At 43.9% G+C, this 19,799-nt stretch overlaps 1 protein-coding gene across 19 annotated transcripts in view; it reads right to left on the reverse strand.

Moving 5' to 3' along the window:
- REPS1 (RALBP1 associated Eps domain containing 1) overlaps window positions 1-19,799 on the reverse strand; it is a 1,100,512-nt gene that overhangs the window by 652,749 nt on the left and 427,964 nt on the right. For all 19 annotated transcript variants that reach the window (XM_086927540.1, XM_086927556.1, XM_086927550.1 and 16 more), the window contains exons 6-7: window positions 19,144-19,306; window positions 10,299-10,362 (exon numbers count right to left, since the gene is read on the reverse strand). In XM_086927540.1, the coding sequence (XP_086783666.1) occupies window positions 10,299-10,362; window positions 19,144-19,306 (227 nt within the window). The remainder of the gene's footprint in view (window positions 1-10,298; window positions 10,363-19,143; window positions 19,307-19,799) is intronic.

The raw sequence follows: 19,799 nt of genomic DNA on the forward strand, positions 1-19,799 counted from the left end.
AGGAAGCCGAACGGGACCACGCCCACAACGCGCCTAGTGGCACTAAAAGCGCAAGAGCTTTCCCGGGACGCGCACGGGCGACGCTGGGCTAAGCCCGGGCAAAGGGCGGGCCGTCTGTGGCCGTCCGGGGCAGGATGAGGCAGGGCTGGGCCACCCCCCTTACTGTGGAGCGCATATGTAATAATGCAAAATATTTTTTGGCTCAAGTAATGTCTGGCTTTAGTGAATGTTAGTGTAACCCATGCCTGATAATAATCGTGGGTAGTCTATCATACTTTTTGGCTTTACTTAGTTTGTGGGGCTACTGTCAATAGACTTTTCTCACGTCTCTGTACATAAAGTTTGTAGATATACCAAACACTACAGGAACATGAGCGGTTGCCCAAGTAAGACTAGAAAATCTTCTGTGGGAGGCACGGTCCAGGGAACTCTAGATCTCTTTATCACAAGGGCTGCTATAGAGCTCGAACGAGAGATCGAAATGACGGAAAGGCGCCTACCCATAGAACAATTATATAGTAAACGTTCATCCTTGGGCAAAATACAGTTAGTAACCACACCACCAATTCAAATTCCCCAAGATTCTCAAGATGTAGATATTAGTATTCCAATACTACTTCAAGACCAAACATCTCGGTCGTCAACACATACAAATGAGTCATTTGTTGACTCATTCTTAGAGATCACCTTAGAGGAGCAAACATCTACCATTCCCTCTAGGGATTCCTTATCTAAGGAAAGGCATTATAAACCAACAGCTCACCGCCAAACACTAAGAAATAGGAAATGTGGGGTCACACATCATGATAGTAGAAATGCAAACACATTTAAATCACCCAGGAATTGTGCAAAGAACGCTGAGAAAAATGTGGGCAAGCATATTCAGGACTGCCATACTTTACCTACCCACTTTACCAGTGATTTAATGAGTAGCATGGAAAAACTAATTAAATCACTAATACTACCTTTAGTAGAACGAACAAAAAGAATGACCGAACAGTTAGGGAGAATAGAAAAAGCCATCTCATCCAATACAGAATCGATTAAAGAAATTACTAAGGCAAGGGACAACCAACAAAATCATAAAATACAATTAGGGGCAAATGTAGCTGAAAAACCACCTACAAAGAAAGCACGAATATCCCCAGCCAAGAATATATCGGCTTCCCCGACAACAGATAAAGTACAGCCCAGACACGACAAAGACCGCACAGAGAGACATGAAATAGCTATAGATCATCCCCAGCCTACTGTTTCTATGAGTCCCTCCCCAGCTAAACCCCATACATCGAATAGGGACAATAGTTCGGACAAATTGACTAAAAAAAAAAACTGATAATCCCCAGACCAGTGTATCTGGGAAGTTCCTCTCAGGCAAAACCCAAATGTCACACCAGCACAAAATTGACTTACCACCAGAGGCGGCACCCTATGTCATAGTCTTAACAGGGGTACCGGAATGATCTGCGTGGAATTTGAGGGCTACCAGGAACTTAAAAACAAGGTTATATTCTGGCTGAGGAACAACAGGCCTTTACCACCAAATATAAATGGGGAAATTCTTCATGTAAGAAGACTTGGATGGGTAGGCTCTAGACCAAAGGTTTTTAGAGGGGATGTCATTATAATACATTTTAAAGACCGCAGCGCAACCAGACACATAAGTGACTTATACTCTGAGAGAAGAGGGGAAGAAATCTCAACTTGCAATCTTAGTTATTTCTACCCCCAATCCCTACTGGTACATCCCTTACGATCCAGGGCCTCCCACGGACATACTACTAGGAAAAATCTTGGTTTCAATGGCCCCGATCTTGATTTTAATATCCCTACATATAATCATTTCTTTTTGCTCTCTGGGTTGGAAGGAGTCGACTGACTTTCCACCCAGGACCCTGGGGTCCACCACGCTTCAAAGCTATTCGCAAATCCACAAAATCAAAAGGCTAACTTAAAGGACGGTATCCAGGCTAGATCCCCGAATCTTACCCCACATTGACCAACAATCTATTAACGAATGCGCTACGACAGATGAACTATCATTAGGTATTAAAGCGCCTGGAAAAATAGAAACTCTGGGATTTATGGAAAAGCCAAACTTGGAACAACCCTTAGGGTTAGCTGACCTGACAATCCTTAGTTGGAATATCGCTGGGTTACAATCAAGACTGTTAAACCCGCAGTGGGTACAGTTATTGAATGGCAAAGATGATATCATGTTCCAAGAGACATGGGCCACAGATAACGTGATAATAGAGGGTTACCATTGTTTTAGTGTGACAGCACCCAAGCCCGATTTTGGTCATGCAGTAGGCGGCTTATTTATCGGAATTAAAATATCAGCGGGTGGCACCATTGGGGATTTACCAACTATGAACCCGAACATACAGGTTTTAGAATATAAGAGACATATTCGGTTTTACATAATAAACTTTTATAATAATGATTTTTTCTTTGTCCCCAATAAAAACTTTGTAGACCTCTCTAATATTCTACTAAATTTGGAACAAAACGCAGTTACAGAGGAGGACACAGGGTTCCTTATTGGGGGGGATTTTAATGCAAAAATTTCAAAGAACTATTGGTCCAAGGAAAAAACTCACCTGGACCAAGCTGAACGTAGGGGCTTAGAATTAGATAAATTGCTACCTAAGCACATTCTTAGCAATGCTATGGAGGCAGGACATACCCCCAGTAATCATTATGTTCCTACTTTTAGAGATAGAGGTTGTTCTTCGACCATTGATTTTATTTTTATGTCCCCTCGTTTAATAGATTTTATAACAATGACTAAAGTCTTGGAAACATCATATGGAGACCACAACCCACTCATAGTTGTTTTACGCATAGGCTCCAGCCCCGTATTTGCTAAATCCCACGGAGCTAGAGACATTACCAATTCAGGAGATGGTTTACGACTGAAATGGAGGGGAGTTGATAGTGGGGCAATATTAGAAACTGTGAAAAAGGAGCATCCCCATTTGATCACTTCCTGTCTATCCCTTGACGGGAACGGCTTAAGGATAATTACGGATTTCGTTAAATTATGATCAGCCATAAAAAATTCCTTGTCAGTCCCCTTACCCAAGACAAAGAAAGACCCAAGGTGGTTTGATTCCGCCTGCTCGACAGCGAATAGGGCACTGCGTAGGGCTTTAACTACAAATCCCAGATGCACAATAGAGGTACACGCAGCAAGGAAAATCTATAAATCTAAAATTGCTGAGCGTAAGGCCGCATTATTGATAGAGCAGTGGGAAGCACTGGTTGGAAGTGCAACCCATAAGAGCAGCAACTCTTTTTGGTTTGCGGTCAGAAAAATGCGAGAAACGGGCAAACAACTAACTGCAATTAGCTGCACCATAACCAGTAGCGCTTGGGAGGCCCATTTTTCCAAAGTTTATGCCAACCCAACTGAGGAAATAAAAAGCTTTGCGCCTAGAAAACTGTGTAGTTTGAAGATTTTTCTCCAGGAGGTAGAAATAGCTATTAGACAGAGCCTCTGAAATAAGGCCCCTGGTCCTGATGGACTCCCAATAGATGTTATCAAGTGGAGTACGGATCTATGGGCACCGATCTTACTTAACGGTGCTAACAGTTTGCCCCTAGTCCAGATGCCAGACACTTGGTCCATCAGTACCATCGTCCCAATATTTAAAAAGGGCGAAAGGTCAGACCCGATTAACTACAGACCAATTTCGCTACTAGATAACACCTTAAAGATCCTAGACTGTGTCCTGTATAATAGGGTATTGGAGTGGACGGAAGACTGCGGATTGCTGGACTCCTGTCAGATGGGAATTAGAAGCAGGGTAAGCACGGTGGAGCAGTGTTTGAATTTGAGATTGGTGATCAATAAGTACAACACTGCTCGATCGTCCCCGATTTACCTTGCATTCATGGATCTTTCATCCGCATTCGACCTGGTTAATAGATCTAAACTCCGGGCTATTCTCTTGGATTATAGGCTAGATGAGGTCCTTGTAAACTTTTTGGCATATCTGCACACTGACCTCAAAGCGCAGGTTAGAATTGGGATGGGCGGGGAAGTTTCTGGGACCATTAAAGTAGGAAGAGGGGTCAGACAGGGGTGCATTTTAGCACCCCTGCTTTTTATTATTTATATCAATGGGTTAACCAAATCCCTAGACGTCCCTATAATTAAGGGGCAACTGTTACCGGCTCTCTTATACACAGACGATGCGGTCCTAATGGGCCGCACCCCAAACGCGTTACGTACACTTGTCAAAACTTTTGTACAACACATGGAGGCATTAGATTTGCGAGTGAATTTAAAAAAATCATTTATAATGTCATGTGGCCCAGGCAAACGGAAGCTCAACACCATATATGTGGGCACTGATAAGTTAGACTCCGTGAGCACATTCCCATATTTGGGGATGGTTTTTGCTGCGAACAGCTCGTGGAGTGGGCATTTGGCCCACGACACGGGCAAGTTCTCAAAAGCCATCAACTCCATTCTGAGCTTACCCCGCCCAAAGAAAATAGGTGCTACTAAAGCCATTTTAAATGTTTTTAATTGACAGTGCGTACCAGTAGCCATGTACGGGGAAGAGGTTTGGGGCTTGGGTAAAAGCATTAGCATCCATTGAGAAGAAAATCGTTTTTGTAGAAAGATTTTGGGTGCCCCAATCTCATCATCTGAGTTTATTTACCACAAGGAACTAAACTTGCCCTATATATGTGATTTTATTAGGACTAGACCCCGGCTTTATTCTGGCTTAGGATATGGAAGAACAATTTGGCCGCCCTAACGCAGGATATCATAACTGATTGCCTTGGTTGTGAAAAAGGTTTAGCAATCCCCTGGCTCGCGGGAGTTTTAAAGACCTTGCATTCCGTGGGCAGGGGTGACCTCTTCTCCGACCCTTCCAGAATAGAGCCTAAAGATAAACATGAGCTAAAACACGCACAATAGGCACTTTATAATTCTGAAAGAATGGAAAAGGAAATACTTAAAACATTAGTCGTGACTTATATGGGCAATGAACTGATTTTGGCAACCACTGCCATTATATCTCACCCTCCCCATGACCAACTGGGAAAGATCGTTGCTGTTTCGCTTAAGGGCTGGCACTGTAAAATTTTTGCTGTTTTTTCCCTGGGTTTTCATCAGACATTGAATCTTAAACCCTGCCTTTGTGATGGAATAAGTATACAAAATGATTTGCATTTCCTATTCTTCTGTAAATTGTATTTAAAATATATCATATGGTTTTTATTACCGTATTTTAGAAAACGAAGACCACTTTCCTTAAAAGATTCTTATCTAATGTTATTTTCCCTGGACATTGATGAATTCGTTTTTCGCAGCAGCACTTTTTTGAAACTGATAACGCATGCCCGCAAAACGATGGAAAATCTGTGAAAACTAAATATATGAGAGCTGTAACAAATGCAAACTCTGTGCATTGTAAATAGATTTTTTTTTAAAATTGTGGAACTGTTTTTGATATATGTTGCTTTTATGAATTTCATGAAATTCGAATAAAAGTATTTTGAATTGAATTGAATTGAATTGAATAAAATATTTGTCTAGGCTACCACAGTTACGACAGGCGTGGAAGATTGGATTGATCCCAGGATTTATGGTTTACCATAATGCAATTTAGCCACTAGAAGGGGGTTTCTTTCTCTCCTTTTTCACATCGAAGTTTCATGCTAAGTTTTTAATTCCAGGCACTGATAGAAGCCACATGGAAGCTTGGCTCGTTTTGGGTCGAGGGTTCAAGTGGACCCTGAGCAGAGCCAGGCATCTGGCTTGAGTTTTCAGGGGCCGCTCACCTGTAAGAAAAAAATCCTTAAAATCTGGAGCAGGCCTTACCCGTTCTGGTTCATCGACCGGGAAGATGCTAGAACAATTCCAGTTGAGTTAGAGACAGGGTTGCCTGGCAGAATATTTAGCGATTTGTGCAGTCCAACTGGAGTTATCTTAAGATCTATATCATCTGAACTGAATTACATGCGAATCAATATACTATCCAAAATTTCATTTGTTAGGGAGTTACAAGAAGTGTTAAGAGCAGCAGTTAAGCTACTTCAGCACTCTCGCATCTGTTATACAGATAAACTGAGAAAGTAAGGAAGAAACTGAGACAGACTGGATGGGCAATATTGTTATCCCTTGTTTTTCCCCCATCTGTGCAGTTTCCATCTTCAAGGTTTCCTGTACAGCATGAGACGGGACTGATTGGGCTCACATCTCAAGTTGTGTTTTAGAAACTTCCACGTTCTGGGCTGCTGCAATCGAAAGTATGTACTTCCTTGTTCTACTAACATGCACCTCTGCCTCAGTATGCTTTATCCATAGTGCAGACATGGTATCAACCGGCAGGCAGAGGTGCTGTTACACTTCCTGACGTTTAGGCACATTCTAGCAGCCTGGTTCGGCAGTCTTTGAAGCTTGGTAATGAGTTTCCTGGGGAGACCAGTACAAATAATGTTTAAAAAGTGCCGTGACCAGACTTCCATTTAGTGTTCAGTTTGGAGTAGTGGCAGGACAGTACAGAGCTGGAGACTGGGGACCATAATTATTACATTGACCAGAGGTAAGCAGGCAAGATTTGAGTCAAAACCTGTGAGATTTGCCAAGAATGGTGGCCCTTTGAAGGGTAATGAGTTGGCCCAGTTCCTCCTGTGGCAAGGATTAGTTTGGGCTGTTTATGGGGAGAGAGTTAACCTTCATCCAAAAGACAGCATGTTTCAAAACCAATGTGATGCTAGAACATTTAGCGATTACTTTAGTACTGAGCTTTGTCTGCCTGTAGACATATGCCTACTGTTCAACTTTTTCATGAGTACGAGCCCTGGAGTACGCAAATAGGAACAAGTGGAGTGGTTTACTTTATAATGCAGGGCGATCAATTATCTCAAAATAGAATCTAAAAATCATCAAAGTATCAATTAACAAGGTATACTGTACCAAAGAATGTACAGTCAAACATCTCACAATGCTAATGCAAAAATTACCTGGCTGTTATATAACTATAGAAGATGAAAAGCCATTAGAATATTATGCCATGCAGAAAATATACAATATCAATATTTCAGATCGAAATCTCCACAACTAATAAGTCATGACACGTTGACACTTTCCTTAAAATGTTTCAGATGTACACAATTCTTGTTAACTTTCAGGTATACCCCATTTCTAAATAAAATAATGAAAAGGAAAAATAACATTGTCAGTACCCACGTTCATGATGTACATAATAGAAGGATTCTGATTTAGTGAATCACAAATCATGTGCTACAACAACGTCTTACTGTAGAGACAGGGTTGAAGTAACTCTAGAGTTTCACAAGGGGTTAGAGGAATAGAAAGTACTCAAGTGCCAAGTGGGAAGGCAATGTTTCTCCCTACAATAATGAATACTTGTCGTTAGTGGTGGCTAATGATGGCATTCCTCGAATAATTTGTATAAACAAGCAGAGATATTTCTATGGGGGGAAACACATGCTTGACAGTTCAAAATAATCCCTGGTCAAACTCCTCTCCACTTTCAACTGGCACAACCTGACCTCCTGTTAGCGCTGCACACTCATCAGTGGGGGAGTGAGGATTTTGCTGCCCTGTCTTGAAGGGGCATTACCAGCTTAAGAAGCAAATGTGTGGTGGGATTGTGCTAAGAAAAGTAACAGTGGAAAGAAGACTGCCATGTTCTATAATACTTTTTCGAATGAAACCATTACTCCAATGGGGAGCCATAACAGAGTTAGAAAACCCCTATTCTGTATAACAGTTACGTGGCAATCATGGTATCTAAGATCAGACAGAAGACTTCACTCCAGAAGCACTTGAGACTCTTAGGGCAACCATATTTTTCAATGGTTAGGTTATGGACTACATGCAAGTACATGAACACCCAAAATGTAGGGTCTTAGGACAAACTCAGCTTGTCCTAAATACTGTAAATGGCAAGGTTCCTTGTCACTGGATGTTTAATTTATAAAATAGGTAGTAGGATTAACTTATATATTTCAGCTGAACTTTTTACTGTACATCTTTTTGAACGTGCAAACAACCCATCTCATCTGTTCAGAAACCACAACTCAGAAAGGTTTTTTGAAATGTCCTCTTTTGTAACATGGGCACCTTCAAGTTGCAGTAAACAAATATGTTACATGTTATTTTCAACAGATATCAAATGTCTCTTTTCACTTCGTCTTCTCGAAGTAATTTTCCAAACTTCAATAGATTTACGTCTCTTTTCACTGCGTATTCACAGAGTAATTTTCCTTACATTGATAGATTTACGTGCATCCCACTCTGGATTTCAAGTATTCACTGTATAGCATTCAGGTACGTACCACAACTGCAATCTTGGACAAAGATCTTTAGGTACGTGAGTGCACAGAAAACAGGTCATGTACATAATATTACACTTTAGCATGGAGCCCTCCTATAGAGTTTTAAAAAACATGCATTGGCAGGAGCAATGTAATTGTAATTGTCGAACATACGCAGAACAGGCACATTATAAGCAATGTGCAAGAGTCTCTCACAAATTTAAAAAAGGCTTGTAATGGAATCAGCACATGACAAACTTCCGTCTCACACAAAGGGTAGCAACATTACACACACACATACATACACGTGCGGACGTAGGCACGGTCGGAACTGATGCGGCACAGGCAACATCAGGGCAAGCTTCCCTCAAAATTATCTTAGACACATAACAGATGCAACAACTACGGCTGCCATATAAAATCTCCTCGGACATCATCTTATTAGAGTTCTTGTGCCATGTACACTTGTAATAAACATCTTAATATTTGTACACATTCATTAATTTCATTTAAAAAGACTACAAAGAGAAGTAAAGTAGCATTACTTTATCCTGTAGGGGATTAGAAGCGAGTTTGTAAATAAATAAACATTTAAATATATGTGTGTCACAGAATGTTACTTTAATTAAATGGGCCTGCATTCTATTGAAAAGCATATGGTAACTGTGATCACTTTACACTTCATTAAAATGTAGATGCACAATACTTGATTATTATGCCCTGTATTTGATAACATAATGGGAGTGCCCTTATTACAGTAACCCCTACTTGCAGAAGGAAATTACTGCAATGGCTATGCAATTTACTACATAACAGATTACACCAATTATTATAGCTGCATTCAATTACAGAAGGATTAATCCAATTACTTTAGTCATTAAGTGTTTACAAGTTTTTTGAGTTAATCTACAATAAAGTCCATATGAAAATCGCAGATACGTTCAGCCTTTATTACTAAAACAAGCACTATCAATAAATTACAATTGATTAGATTATCAGGTCATACTTATTACTTTAATCTATATCAAATTCAGAAGATTGCACCAATCAGTTCACTCTGCATCGGGAAGAAAAACTGTATTCTAATTAAGTTACTGTACATTTGAGCACAGAATCAGATTTCTCAATTTACTTAGCCCTGCATTAGTTTGCAGAAGGAAATTGCTCCAAGAGCTTTAATCTGCAGTGACCTACTAAACATTATTAGTCTAGTCATATTTAACTTAATTTACGCCAAAGATTACTCAAATTTCTCATCTATGGAATTATAGAAAGAGCCCATTATGCTTGTTTTTCTGAGTACAAGATCACAGAAGGACACTGATCTCATTACACTTCATTAAATGGCTCAGCTAACATCACCCTGTATTTGGGAAATATAATATTTGGGCAGGTGATCAAGCATCTATCTCTACCCGTTTCAATATTACAGACTGCTTATACAGTGCAAAACGATATTGCTACAACTACTTTATCCAGCATAACATTTTAAAATATTGTTGACTTTATCTTTCATTATATTGCAGTTTGGGACAGCTAAAAGCCCTTCACTGTGCTGGTTTAAGTATGACAATTGATCACTTTACCTTTCTTTGGATTACAAAAGAAGGTCGTTCTAAATACCCTAAAATGAATTACAGAAGACAAAATATGATAGTTTCACTTTGTATTCATTCACAACAGGAGACTGCACTAAAAGCTTACCCCAGAGCGCAGCTGAGGCACCAAGGAGAGATTTAATTGATTTAGAAATATTGCTTGAACATATGCTTCTTTACTGTCTTTTTTGGAAAGCAATATATTTCCACCAAATAAATGTATTGTGCTACTCCAACACCAATATGCCCTACAACATGATGCAGTGCAGACAGATACACTATTGCAACTCAAATGTAATAATTTCCCTAGGTGAAACTAAGCTTTTCACTATGTACGGACTGAATAAGTAATTATAGTAAGACGCCTTAATTCTGTGCAAGTACACTTACCATATGTGGGAAAGCTCTAGAATAGGTAACTTAGATTTCGTAAAGAATTCCTTTGCAGACGACCCTGAAACGATCAAAAATAGACTGTCATAGAACCATTGAATTCAGTTTGACTAGAATATGTATGTACACGTTATCAGTTTTTCACAATTGTGATTAAATTGATGAACTGCATCACTTTCTGGAGCTTTTGCCCCAGCTGCTTTTACTTCCATGTGTTGCTACTGATGAGACTGTCATTCTGTGATAACAGTGGCGGTGAGTCAGGTGGTTGGTAGAGTAGGAATAAGTGAGCAAATAGAACAAGTTACTTACTTTTCTAGTAGAGACTATCCAGAAGCAGATTCCTCACCTGAATATTCCCCAGGAGTCAGAGCAGATCTGGAAACTTCTCAGCAGTACCTCTGTGAGCTGGTAGGTGGTGACATGCAACTCTGTACTGATACCGTTCACTCTCCTGAAATGACATGTGGAGCCTATATACATGCCACTGCCGTGCATTAACGCCAGTTGCTTTCAAGAGTGTCCGCGTCCCCAGATGAAAAGCTCCAGTAAATTGGTGTAACCAGTGTGCAAATTTCTAGGCTTCAGATCTTATTAATGGGTAGAGTCCACTCACAGAATGGAGAGGATGGAAGGAATCTGTGTCTAGATGGAGTCTCAAAAAACTTTACCCAAGGTAAGTAACTTGTTCTTCTGATAAAGACTTCTAGTTGCCGATTCCTCATCTTTTGAATAGATACCAAAACAGTACTGATTTGGAGGTGGGTCAAAGGAACTCAAACTAGATGGTCCTGCAGAACAAAGTGGGTAAAATACCCCTCTCTGTGAACCTGACTGTCCAGACAATAGTGCTTCAAGGCCATATGGAGGGACTCCCATGTAGCAGAAAGGCAAATGTCCAGGACAGGGACTCCACGTACCAAAGCAGTTGTTACAGTTTTGCACCTGGTAGAATGAGCACTATATCCTTCTGGAGCAGTGGCGGTTACTATTATTTAAAAACAGGGGGGGGTCGCAGTGCGAAGCAGCAAGACTCACCCATGCTGCATATCTCTTATCCTCTGAGTCCCGAGTGATGAACAGGAGGGTGGTTCACAATTTCCTGTTGTGCCAACAACCAATCCTGGAGCTATTCTTATGCTGTTTTCAGCATGAGCGCAGCTCCAGGACTGGTTGGATCAGGCTAACCCTGAGCTCATTTTGAGGCTAGGGCCTGTGCCAGCAATCCCCAGGCTGTTTCACAGCCCTGGGATTGCGGGGTCTGCAGTGTGCATGTCAGATAGGTCGGCTGTAGACAGACGGTTTATCCGACATGCGCACTGGCAGCAGTCAACATGCTGCTATTGTAACCCCGCCCCCACCCTCGTCTGTGTGGAACAGCACAGCAGCACACAGAATAATAAAATGGTAATGACCATTTTATTATTCTGCGTGTTTACCTGTGGCGCTCGCTGCAGATGCAGCGATGCTCTTCTTCCTGTTAGGAGGAATCGCCAATGTTTGAGGGCTGCTCTCTGGCCAATGCACAGCAGATCTTAACCCTTTCGATGCTGATGACGAGCTCAGCTCGTCATCACCCACGGGTGTCGTGTGCTGATGACGAGCTGAGCTCGTCATGGTGCCACTAAAATGGCATTTTCCAGCACAGGGGGGGAAAACGCCCAGCAGCCATGTGGTTAATGCAGAGCATGATGCAGCAAGAGATGGTGCTCTACCACAGAGCCTTTTTTTTTTTTTTTGCTCAAGAGAGAGCCCCACAAATAGCTAATCCTTCACCCATTGTATCTAAAAGCTCAGAGCTATCTTGGGGTCCAAGCGATGGGGCGGAGAATAGATCGCCAGCAAGGTGATTTTCTGACTGAAGTGGAACGGTGTCACAACTTTAGGCAAGAAAAAGCCCACATCTACAATGACAGCTTGTCTAGGAAGAAGGTGGCGTACGGCGGTTTGACAGAGACCTTGAAGCTCACTCGCATGCTGCGCCGATGTAATGGCGACATGGATCACTGTCTTGAGGGTGAGAAGCCGCAAGGGGCAGCTGTGAAGCAACTCAAAGGGTGGGCACACCAGAAATGTAAGTACCAAGTTATGGTTCCACTGGGTTATGACAAACAGAAAGTGAGGAAACAAATGTTGTAACCCTTTTAAATAACGCATAACTAGAGAAACAATGAAGGCTAATACAGCAACAGCCAAAAAGACGAAAGGTACCCTTTTAATTGTTCCCAGAGCAAAGCCTTGCCAGGTTAAGGCCAGAACAAATAACAAAATGTCAGATAACTTCACCAGGAGGGAGTCTATCTGCAGAGTGCCCAACAAGCTACAAATTTGTCCCAACAGGTGTATACAGTTTTTGTCGAGTAATGCCTGGCTGCCAAGATGACATCAACCACCTGCAGGGGAAGGTTGAATGAGCCAGCTTTCATTGCTCAATCTATAAGCATGAAGGTGGAGATTGTGTGGCCGTGGTGCAGAACCCTACCCTGCTGCTGCGACAGCAGATATTCCTGAAAGGGGCAGCCTAATCGGAGGACAGATGTTCAAGTCTAGGAGTTTGCAATACCATACTATCCATGCTCATTCCAAAGCCACTAGGATGAGTAGGCCGAGGGTGGTCTCGGCCTTCTTGAGAACTCGGGGCAGGAGTAATATAGACAAAAAAATAAAAGAGTAGGGAGTTCTAGTCTAGGCAGAACGTGTCTCCTAGTGGGAGACGCCTTAAAAAACACCAATGGACAGAGTTGATGACATTGCACATTCTCAGCAGTGGCTAAGAGATCGAGCCAAGGTCCTCCCCATTCGTAGAAGAGAGTTTGAGTCGCCTTCAGTTTTATCTGCCAATTGTGATCCGCTAGGTGTCACCAGGTGACTTCGCCCGCCTGGGAATTCAAAAAACTGCCAGGTGGTTCATTATCAGGAAAATTCCTTGGTAATTTCCAGAGCAGCAGAGCCTCCAAGTACAGGGTCCATGACACCACCCCTCCCTGTTTGCTTCAGTACCACATGGAGGTGGTGTCCTTAAGAACCTAAACCAGCTCCGTTGATAGGTACAAGGAAGGCGTTTTTAACATCAAGCGGGTGGCCCTCAGCTCCAAAAGGGTGATATGGAGCTGGGACTCCGCCAGAGAGCATAGGTCTCCGATCTTCACCTCACACAGATGTCCACCCCATCCCAGAAGTGATGCATCGGTCACCACTATCAGCTTTGTGTGGGGAATGTTTAGGGATTTCCCCCCCACAACTGCAAGCCTTTTGGAATCTTCTCTGAAATCTGAAGAGGGTTGAACAGGTCCCCTTGATAGTGGGCCACTGAGATTTCGAATTCCCCTGCAGAGCCTGCATATGTCACCTGGAGTGCTCGACCAGCAAAAAGCAGGAGGTCATTAGTCCCATCATCCTCACAGTCAACCTCACTGGAACCCAGGACCGAGGCTCAAAGGTCAGATCATAAGCTGAATTTCCTTGACCCTCTTTCCCAGGGAAAAGGCACGATATCTAACCAGAATGGCTCTGACAAAGGGGAGCATGTGAGAAGGAGTTGGGTGTCACGATATCTAACCAGAATGGCTCTGACTAAGGGGAGCATGTGAGAAGGAGTTGGGTGTGACTTCCGCATGTTGATACTGAAGCCCAATAAGGACAGAGGGTTTTCCGTAGTCTGGAGCTCGTTGACAACTGCCTGGGCAAGCCTGCCTTTAATAGCCAGTCATTCAGGTAGGGGGAAAAACTGCCACCCATGGCTTCAGAAAGTGTGTTGCTACCAGCGCCATCATTTTTGTAAAGACCTGATGGCCACTGGTGAGACAAAGGGAATCACAGCAAACTAAAAATGTTCCAGTCCCATCTCATAAAAAGAAGAGCTTAAAATCCACGATGTACCACACTTTAGGATCTAAGAATACAGTAGTGAGTAAAAAAAAACTTGATATTTTCTAGCACCTCATCAACATGGAGTCTGAAAAGGTGTTCCTTGGGTAAAACAACGGGGTGAGGGAGGGGCAGGGGGGGGGGGGGGGGGGGGTGAACAGGGGAGGGTGTATTTGGGGTTGATGCTGTAGAACCTCAGGTTTTAACCGAAAGATACGGACCCACGCATTGTGTTTGACAATGTTTCTAGCAATGATGCCTTCAGAGGCTGCATGCGGCATCAAACGCACAAAGGATGCTGCCATTATAGAGGAGTTTTAGCTCAGATATGATCACCTATCCCCCCCGCTACCCATACTTCACTGAGAAGTGCTTAAGGGGCATTTGCATGTCCTCCCTCTGTACCCTGCTGTGGTGAAAGGAGTGTCACGGAATTGGCTATCCACCAATGTGTTGACATGGCTGCACCTATTTTCTTGCTATCCTTGTCTGAAGTAGAAGCATCGCCTGTGGCCTGGCCAAAGGCATGCTCACCTGCAGTGTGCACAACCAGGGAGTTGAGTGAAAACTGGCCATTGATGTATGTTGGGTTACTGTGAAAGGATTTACATTTCTTTTCGACACCCAAGTTGACCACCCTAGGAGCCTCAACATCCTCTGGGATCAATGGAGGTCTCAAGTATGGCTTGGAAAACGTTTTCAGCAACGACTGGGTCGTGGGCACAAGCAATGGAGTTTTTGATTCAGGCTTTAGGAGGGGCCAATAATATACTCAGGGCCCTTAGCGAGGCTTGGGCAGTTGATTGGGGTTAGCGCCCTTGGCTGGAGGCTTGCCCCACTTCAAAGGGTTTTGCAAGTGCTGACTAGAGTGCAAAGGCAGTGGGGGCCTTGGCTTGCCTCATCTCTGCGCCTGTGCTTCAGAGTGACATCTGACTTCCTTGAGAGTAGTGATCTGCCACAGCATGGGAAGTTTTGTGGGTCCCTGGGTTTGTGATGTGGGCCTCTGTGGCTAAAGGTATAGTTACAGTCCTGACAGTAGTCTTAATGTGCAAGCAGGTCCTCAGCGCTGGTTACACATACTCTCTGTTGGTCGTGGGACTCCCTCAATGACCCCATCTGCGGACTCCGTGACAGTTAAACATGTGATTTCCTGGATGAACCGGCCTCTCCCGTTTTTCAGCAACTAGGTTATCCTATTCACTGAAGGTGTATGGGGTGTCTGCGAGGTCCAGCTCCTGCATTCTCTTAGGTGCTTAGTGTCTTTTCCTTCAATACTGGAGTGTCTTCTTTGATCAAAAAGCGAGGCACGACTGACAGGAGGCGTTATTGTGGTTGAGGGACAGGCAGAGATTGTACACTCCTTGGTGGTCTGCCCTCAGATATTTTGAGTGGCAGAAAGGGAAGTTTGTTACATCACCCACGCAGCCTTCTCTGGTGATTGAAGCTGGTTCTGGACTCCAGAGGGCTACACGCCCCTTAAAGCCCTGGGTTGTTGGCGATGGTCTACTGTGTGGACAAGAGTGCCCGAGCATCAGAGAGATTAAAATACTGGAGCTCGAACAAATCAGATGCTAAGGCAAGGTAACCAAATGAGTCCAATGAAAAACATGTTCCGGACAGGACTATGAGCCCACTTTGTGCACACTCTAACCTGAAAGCAAAAATCAAATCTAACATGGTGTTGGTGCCCACACACACTATTCAGCAAGAGGAGGATTCAAACCACATCTTACGACTCAAGAGACTTCTTCAAACAAAAACAAAAGGCAAACGTCTAAAACCCAATATTTATTTTTGCCCCTTTCATAGTTTATGTAGGAAGGGGGAGGCTCTAGTTGGCGCAGTGGAACACTAGCGACAAACAGGGACTCTCTCTTCCTCGTCAGGGCTGAGGGTTACCTTCCAGACAACCTCTGCTTACCCTCTAGGTAGTGTGGCTTAAGCAGTCGTAGGCTAATCTTTGGGGCACATAGGGTTAAACACTTGCAATATTACACCCTCACAACCAACCCACCACACAATGAGACCAAGCTGTATTCTGTAAAAATATATATCTTTATATAACTTTCAAGCAGGCTTGTGAATACAGTTATCAAACTTTCAAATAGCGGTTCCAAGTTACTTAGTTCAAGTTGCCACAGTTCTTTCCAGCAATAAGCGTTCTTTAGGGCCTTCTGCCCAGTTCAACAAAGTTCTTGTGGAGCAGGCGGCTTCCAGGGGAGCTGTCCCACGTCACGTTGCCTTCCCGGGGTCGCTGTTCGTTGCGGCTCTCAGCCGAGCAGTTCACGGGTCATCCGGGGCAGCGGTGTTCTGTGGCAGGGTCCTTCCTTCGGCGTTCTCTCCAACCCTGGAGGCGACGACTGTTGTGGTGGCGGCCGGTGGCAGTACGGTCCCCAAGTGCAGGACGTACCCAGCCAAGGGCCGGTTGTAGCTATGCGCTCACAGCTGGGCTGTCGGGCAGGATACCGACCAGAGGGGGGGGTTCTCACAGGCGGTTGTCCGTCTTCGCAGGTGGATTGACGGCTCGAGGCACAGTCAATTCGGGAGCTTGGACCGGACGGGCCCTCCTTTACTTTGCTCTAGGTTTCCCGGTGCAGAGGCGGTCACGGTGTTCGGGCCAGCGGCGGCTGGACCTCACTTTGCTCTCGCTGTTGCTTTGGGGCGCCAGTCACGGTGTTCGGGAGGATGTCGATGCCTTGGATTACGGGGAGCGTGGCAGGGATGCCCAGTGCTCCCAGACTCCTCTGTCAGTACTGCAGCGATAGCAGCACACACAGTCTCTTTCTTCAGGGTGAAGCGCCCACTGGTCCTGGGGCGCTGGTCAGGGGGCAAGTTCAGCAGCAAGCCCTTGGAGATCGTTTCAGCAGAGTTTGGCACAAAGTCTTGTAAAGCAAAAGTCTTCTCGCAGTCTTTCCTTTTTCCTCTCCTTCGGCAGCAAGGCACCAGACACAGGCAAGAGACAGCACTCTTCCTTGTCCTTCACGGTCCTTCTCGTCGGGCAGAGTTCCTTCTGTAGCCCAAACCGGATCTAACTTTCAAGGAGCAGGGCTCCTTCTTTTATACGGTATTTCTTTTGTTCTCGCAGGCCAGGGGGGCCTTTGCATAGCCACTCTCAGTCCTTGAGTACCCTGGTGGGTGTACTCCGGCTTCTGCTTTCAGTGTGAGGGGCAGGCGCATCAGACGCCCCACAGGAGGTGGAGCCAGCATTGTGCGGACAGGGGCAGCCAGAGTACATTGTTGATGGGGCTTCGCCCTTCCTGGGCCAGGTGTCGGCTGAGTCATCAGTCGCTCCCCAGGAGGGTGGAGCCAGCATTGTGGTGGCAGAGCACAGCAAGATTCAGAGTCAAGAGCCACTCCTACCTCCCACTAAGGTGTAATCTGCGCATTCACCACCTGTCATCCCCCCAGCCCTGTCACTCACACATCCCAGACAGTCAGATACACATACCAGCAGAGGCGGGCTGAAATGGTTAGGCAAGCAAATGCTAACTTTCTAAAAGTAGCTTTTGCAAACACAGGATACTAAAATAAACTTGACTACAAGAAATATTTTATCATCCTGAGTTCAGGCATACTAAACACGACTCGCTACCATGCTCCTTGAGCCTGCTGGGATTATAGGGTGTAATAATTCCAGCAGCTCAGTCTGGCCTAATGGAAGCAGGTAGCCTTCAATAGTGAAATACGATTTTGGTTGTAAGTCACTACTAGGACAGGCCACACACATCAGGGCCTGTCCTACCTTACACCTACAACGCACCCTGCCCGCAGGCCTACCATAGGGGTGACTAATATGTAGTCAAGGGAAGGTTCAGGGGCTGGCAAGTGGGTGCACTTGCCCAGCTAGCGTGACAGTACGCGACCGCACGCGGGTTCTGCGGTCGCAGTCCCCAGACACATCTTTACGGCTGCTTCGGTGGGTGGTGCAACCAGCGCTGCAGGCCCACTAGCAGTATTGGCATCTACAAGCCCCGGCACTCCTAGTGCACTTTACTAGGGACTAACAGTAAATCCAATGAACCAATCATGGATACCAATCGCATGTACAATTTACAGTAGGGAGCACTTGCACTGCGGCACGGGTCGGCCGTGGCGCAGTGCCCTGAGTATCGGAAAACCAGCAAAACATCGGAGGCACATCAGTAAAAAGTGGAAGGGAAACTCACGCCAAGGTGCCAGGTCTAACAGTTTACTATACTGAGACAAGTAACAAAGTGTCTCACCCAAGCAGAGCCTTTGAAAAAGTGCATAAAAATATTTGTGAAAGCTGCCCTACCCTGCTGAATGGCACTCAGAATGAGTGTTTTTCCTGCTGACTTATTTGCACCAGGAATACACATTAGGATCCAGCCCAAGCAAATTCTTGGTAATCAGAGACAAAACAATATATTACAAACTGACAGTCAAAACTTGAACCAAATCAACCATTGTAATTGGCTATGACCTCATCCCCAATTGTCCTTAAATTGATATTAAAACAAGAGCCAGTCTAAAACAAAAATATTGAAGTGCTGCACATGACTGTACCTTCGAGAGCTTCCTCGATTCCTGGAGTTGTGGGAACAAGCCTTAAAATCATTTGCCTCAGACTGCTTCTCTCCTTTACTGCCTAATGGATCGTGTTCATTATCACATCAGCCAGTGAACAGAGAACAGATCAAAAAATACAAACCTGCCTACAATACTTCAGTGAAAATTTTAGCAAAGATGGAGAGATGCTACACAAAAAAAGAATTTCAGGTAAACTGACAAAGAGGTGACTCAACTGGGTAAGCATGTCCCTTTGAACCATCACCAACCCTTTTGCTCAACATTGAGAGGCATTTAATTCATTTGAATGATTTTGAGACCAGAAAGTATTGAAATCATAAGGGAGACCATAGTACCAAACAATTATTTGACACTTCCTGTTTGGAGTCATTTTGAAGCTAAAATAGATTCATTTAACCTGTAACACAAAACTGACATATCTCACCTGGAATAAATCCATTAAGATCTGGTTGAATAGTTTTAAATTGATTTACATAATACTGCCTTTGCTCGTCTGTTATCTTCCATGGATCATCGTAACTACTTGACTGTCTTCGAATTTCATTGGCGGTTGCAGCAGATGCCACAGTTCGTACTGTCGTTTGGTCCTGCAATAATAAGTATTTACACTTCAGTTTTCTTTTGCCGAAATGGTTAGGATGTGATTCTCTATACATTTTGTAAAATAGGCTTAATGAAATGATGCAAGATGCAATGTTTGTAAGCCAGTATACATAGAAGAATAAATCTGGACATTAACACACTACATACTTCTTGAATATTGTAAGATACCACGTTAACATTGCTATTCAAGTTGAGTCTGAGGTCGGATGGAGCGGTAGATTATCAATAGGTGCGTTAGAACCCACTATGGTGTCCTTATTATGCCAATGATTGAGAGTCAGCAGTGTTCGCTTAACAATTCACAAAACCCCAAGGGCTCCAAACAGATGAATTACATTGGGATAACGCCATAAAAGTCTTACAAACTGGTAGTGGCACAGAGCATTAGATCAAAGTAACAAAAATAATTTATGTGAGCAAATGTCTAAGTTAACAGCCTACTACATTTTCAGATACCTTTGCAGAATAGGGGAGGGT

The sequence above is a fragment of the Lissotriton vulgaris genome, chromosome 6 (assembly GCF_964263255.1).
Source record: "Lissotriton vulgaris chromosome 6, aLisVul1.2, whole genome shotgun sequence".
Lineage (NCBI taxonomy): Eukaryota > Metazoa > Chordata > Amphibia > Caudata > Salamandridae > Lissotriton > Lissotriton vulgaris.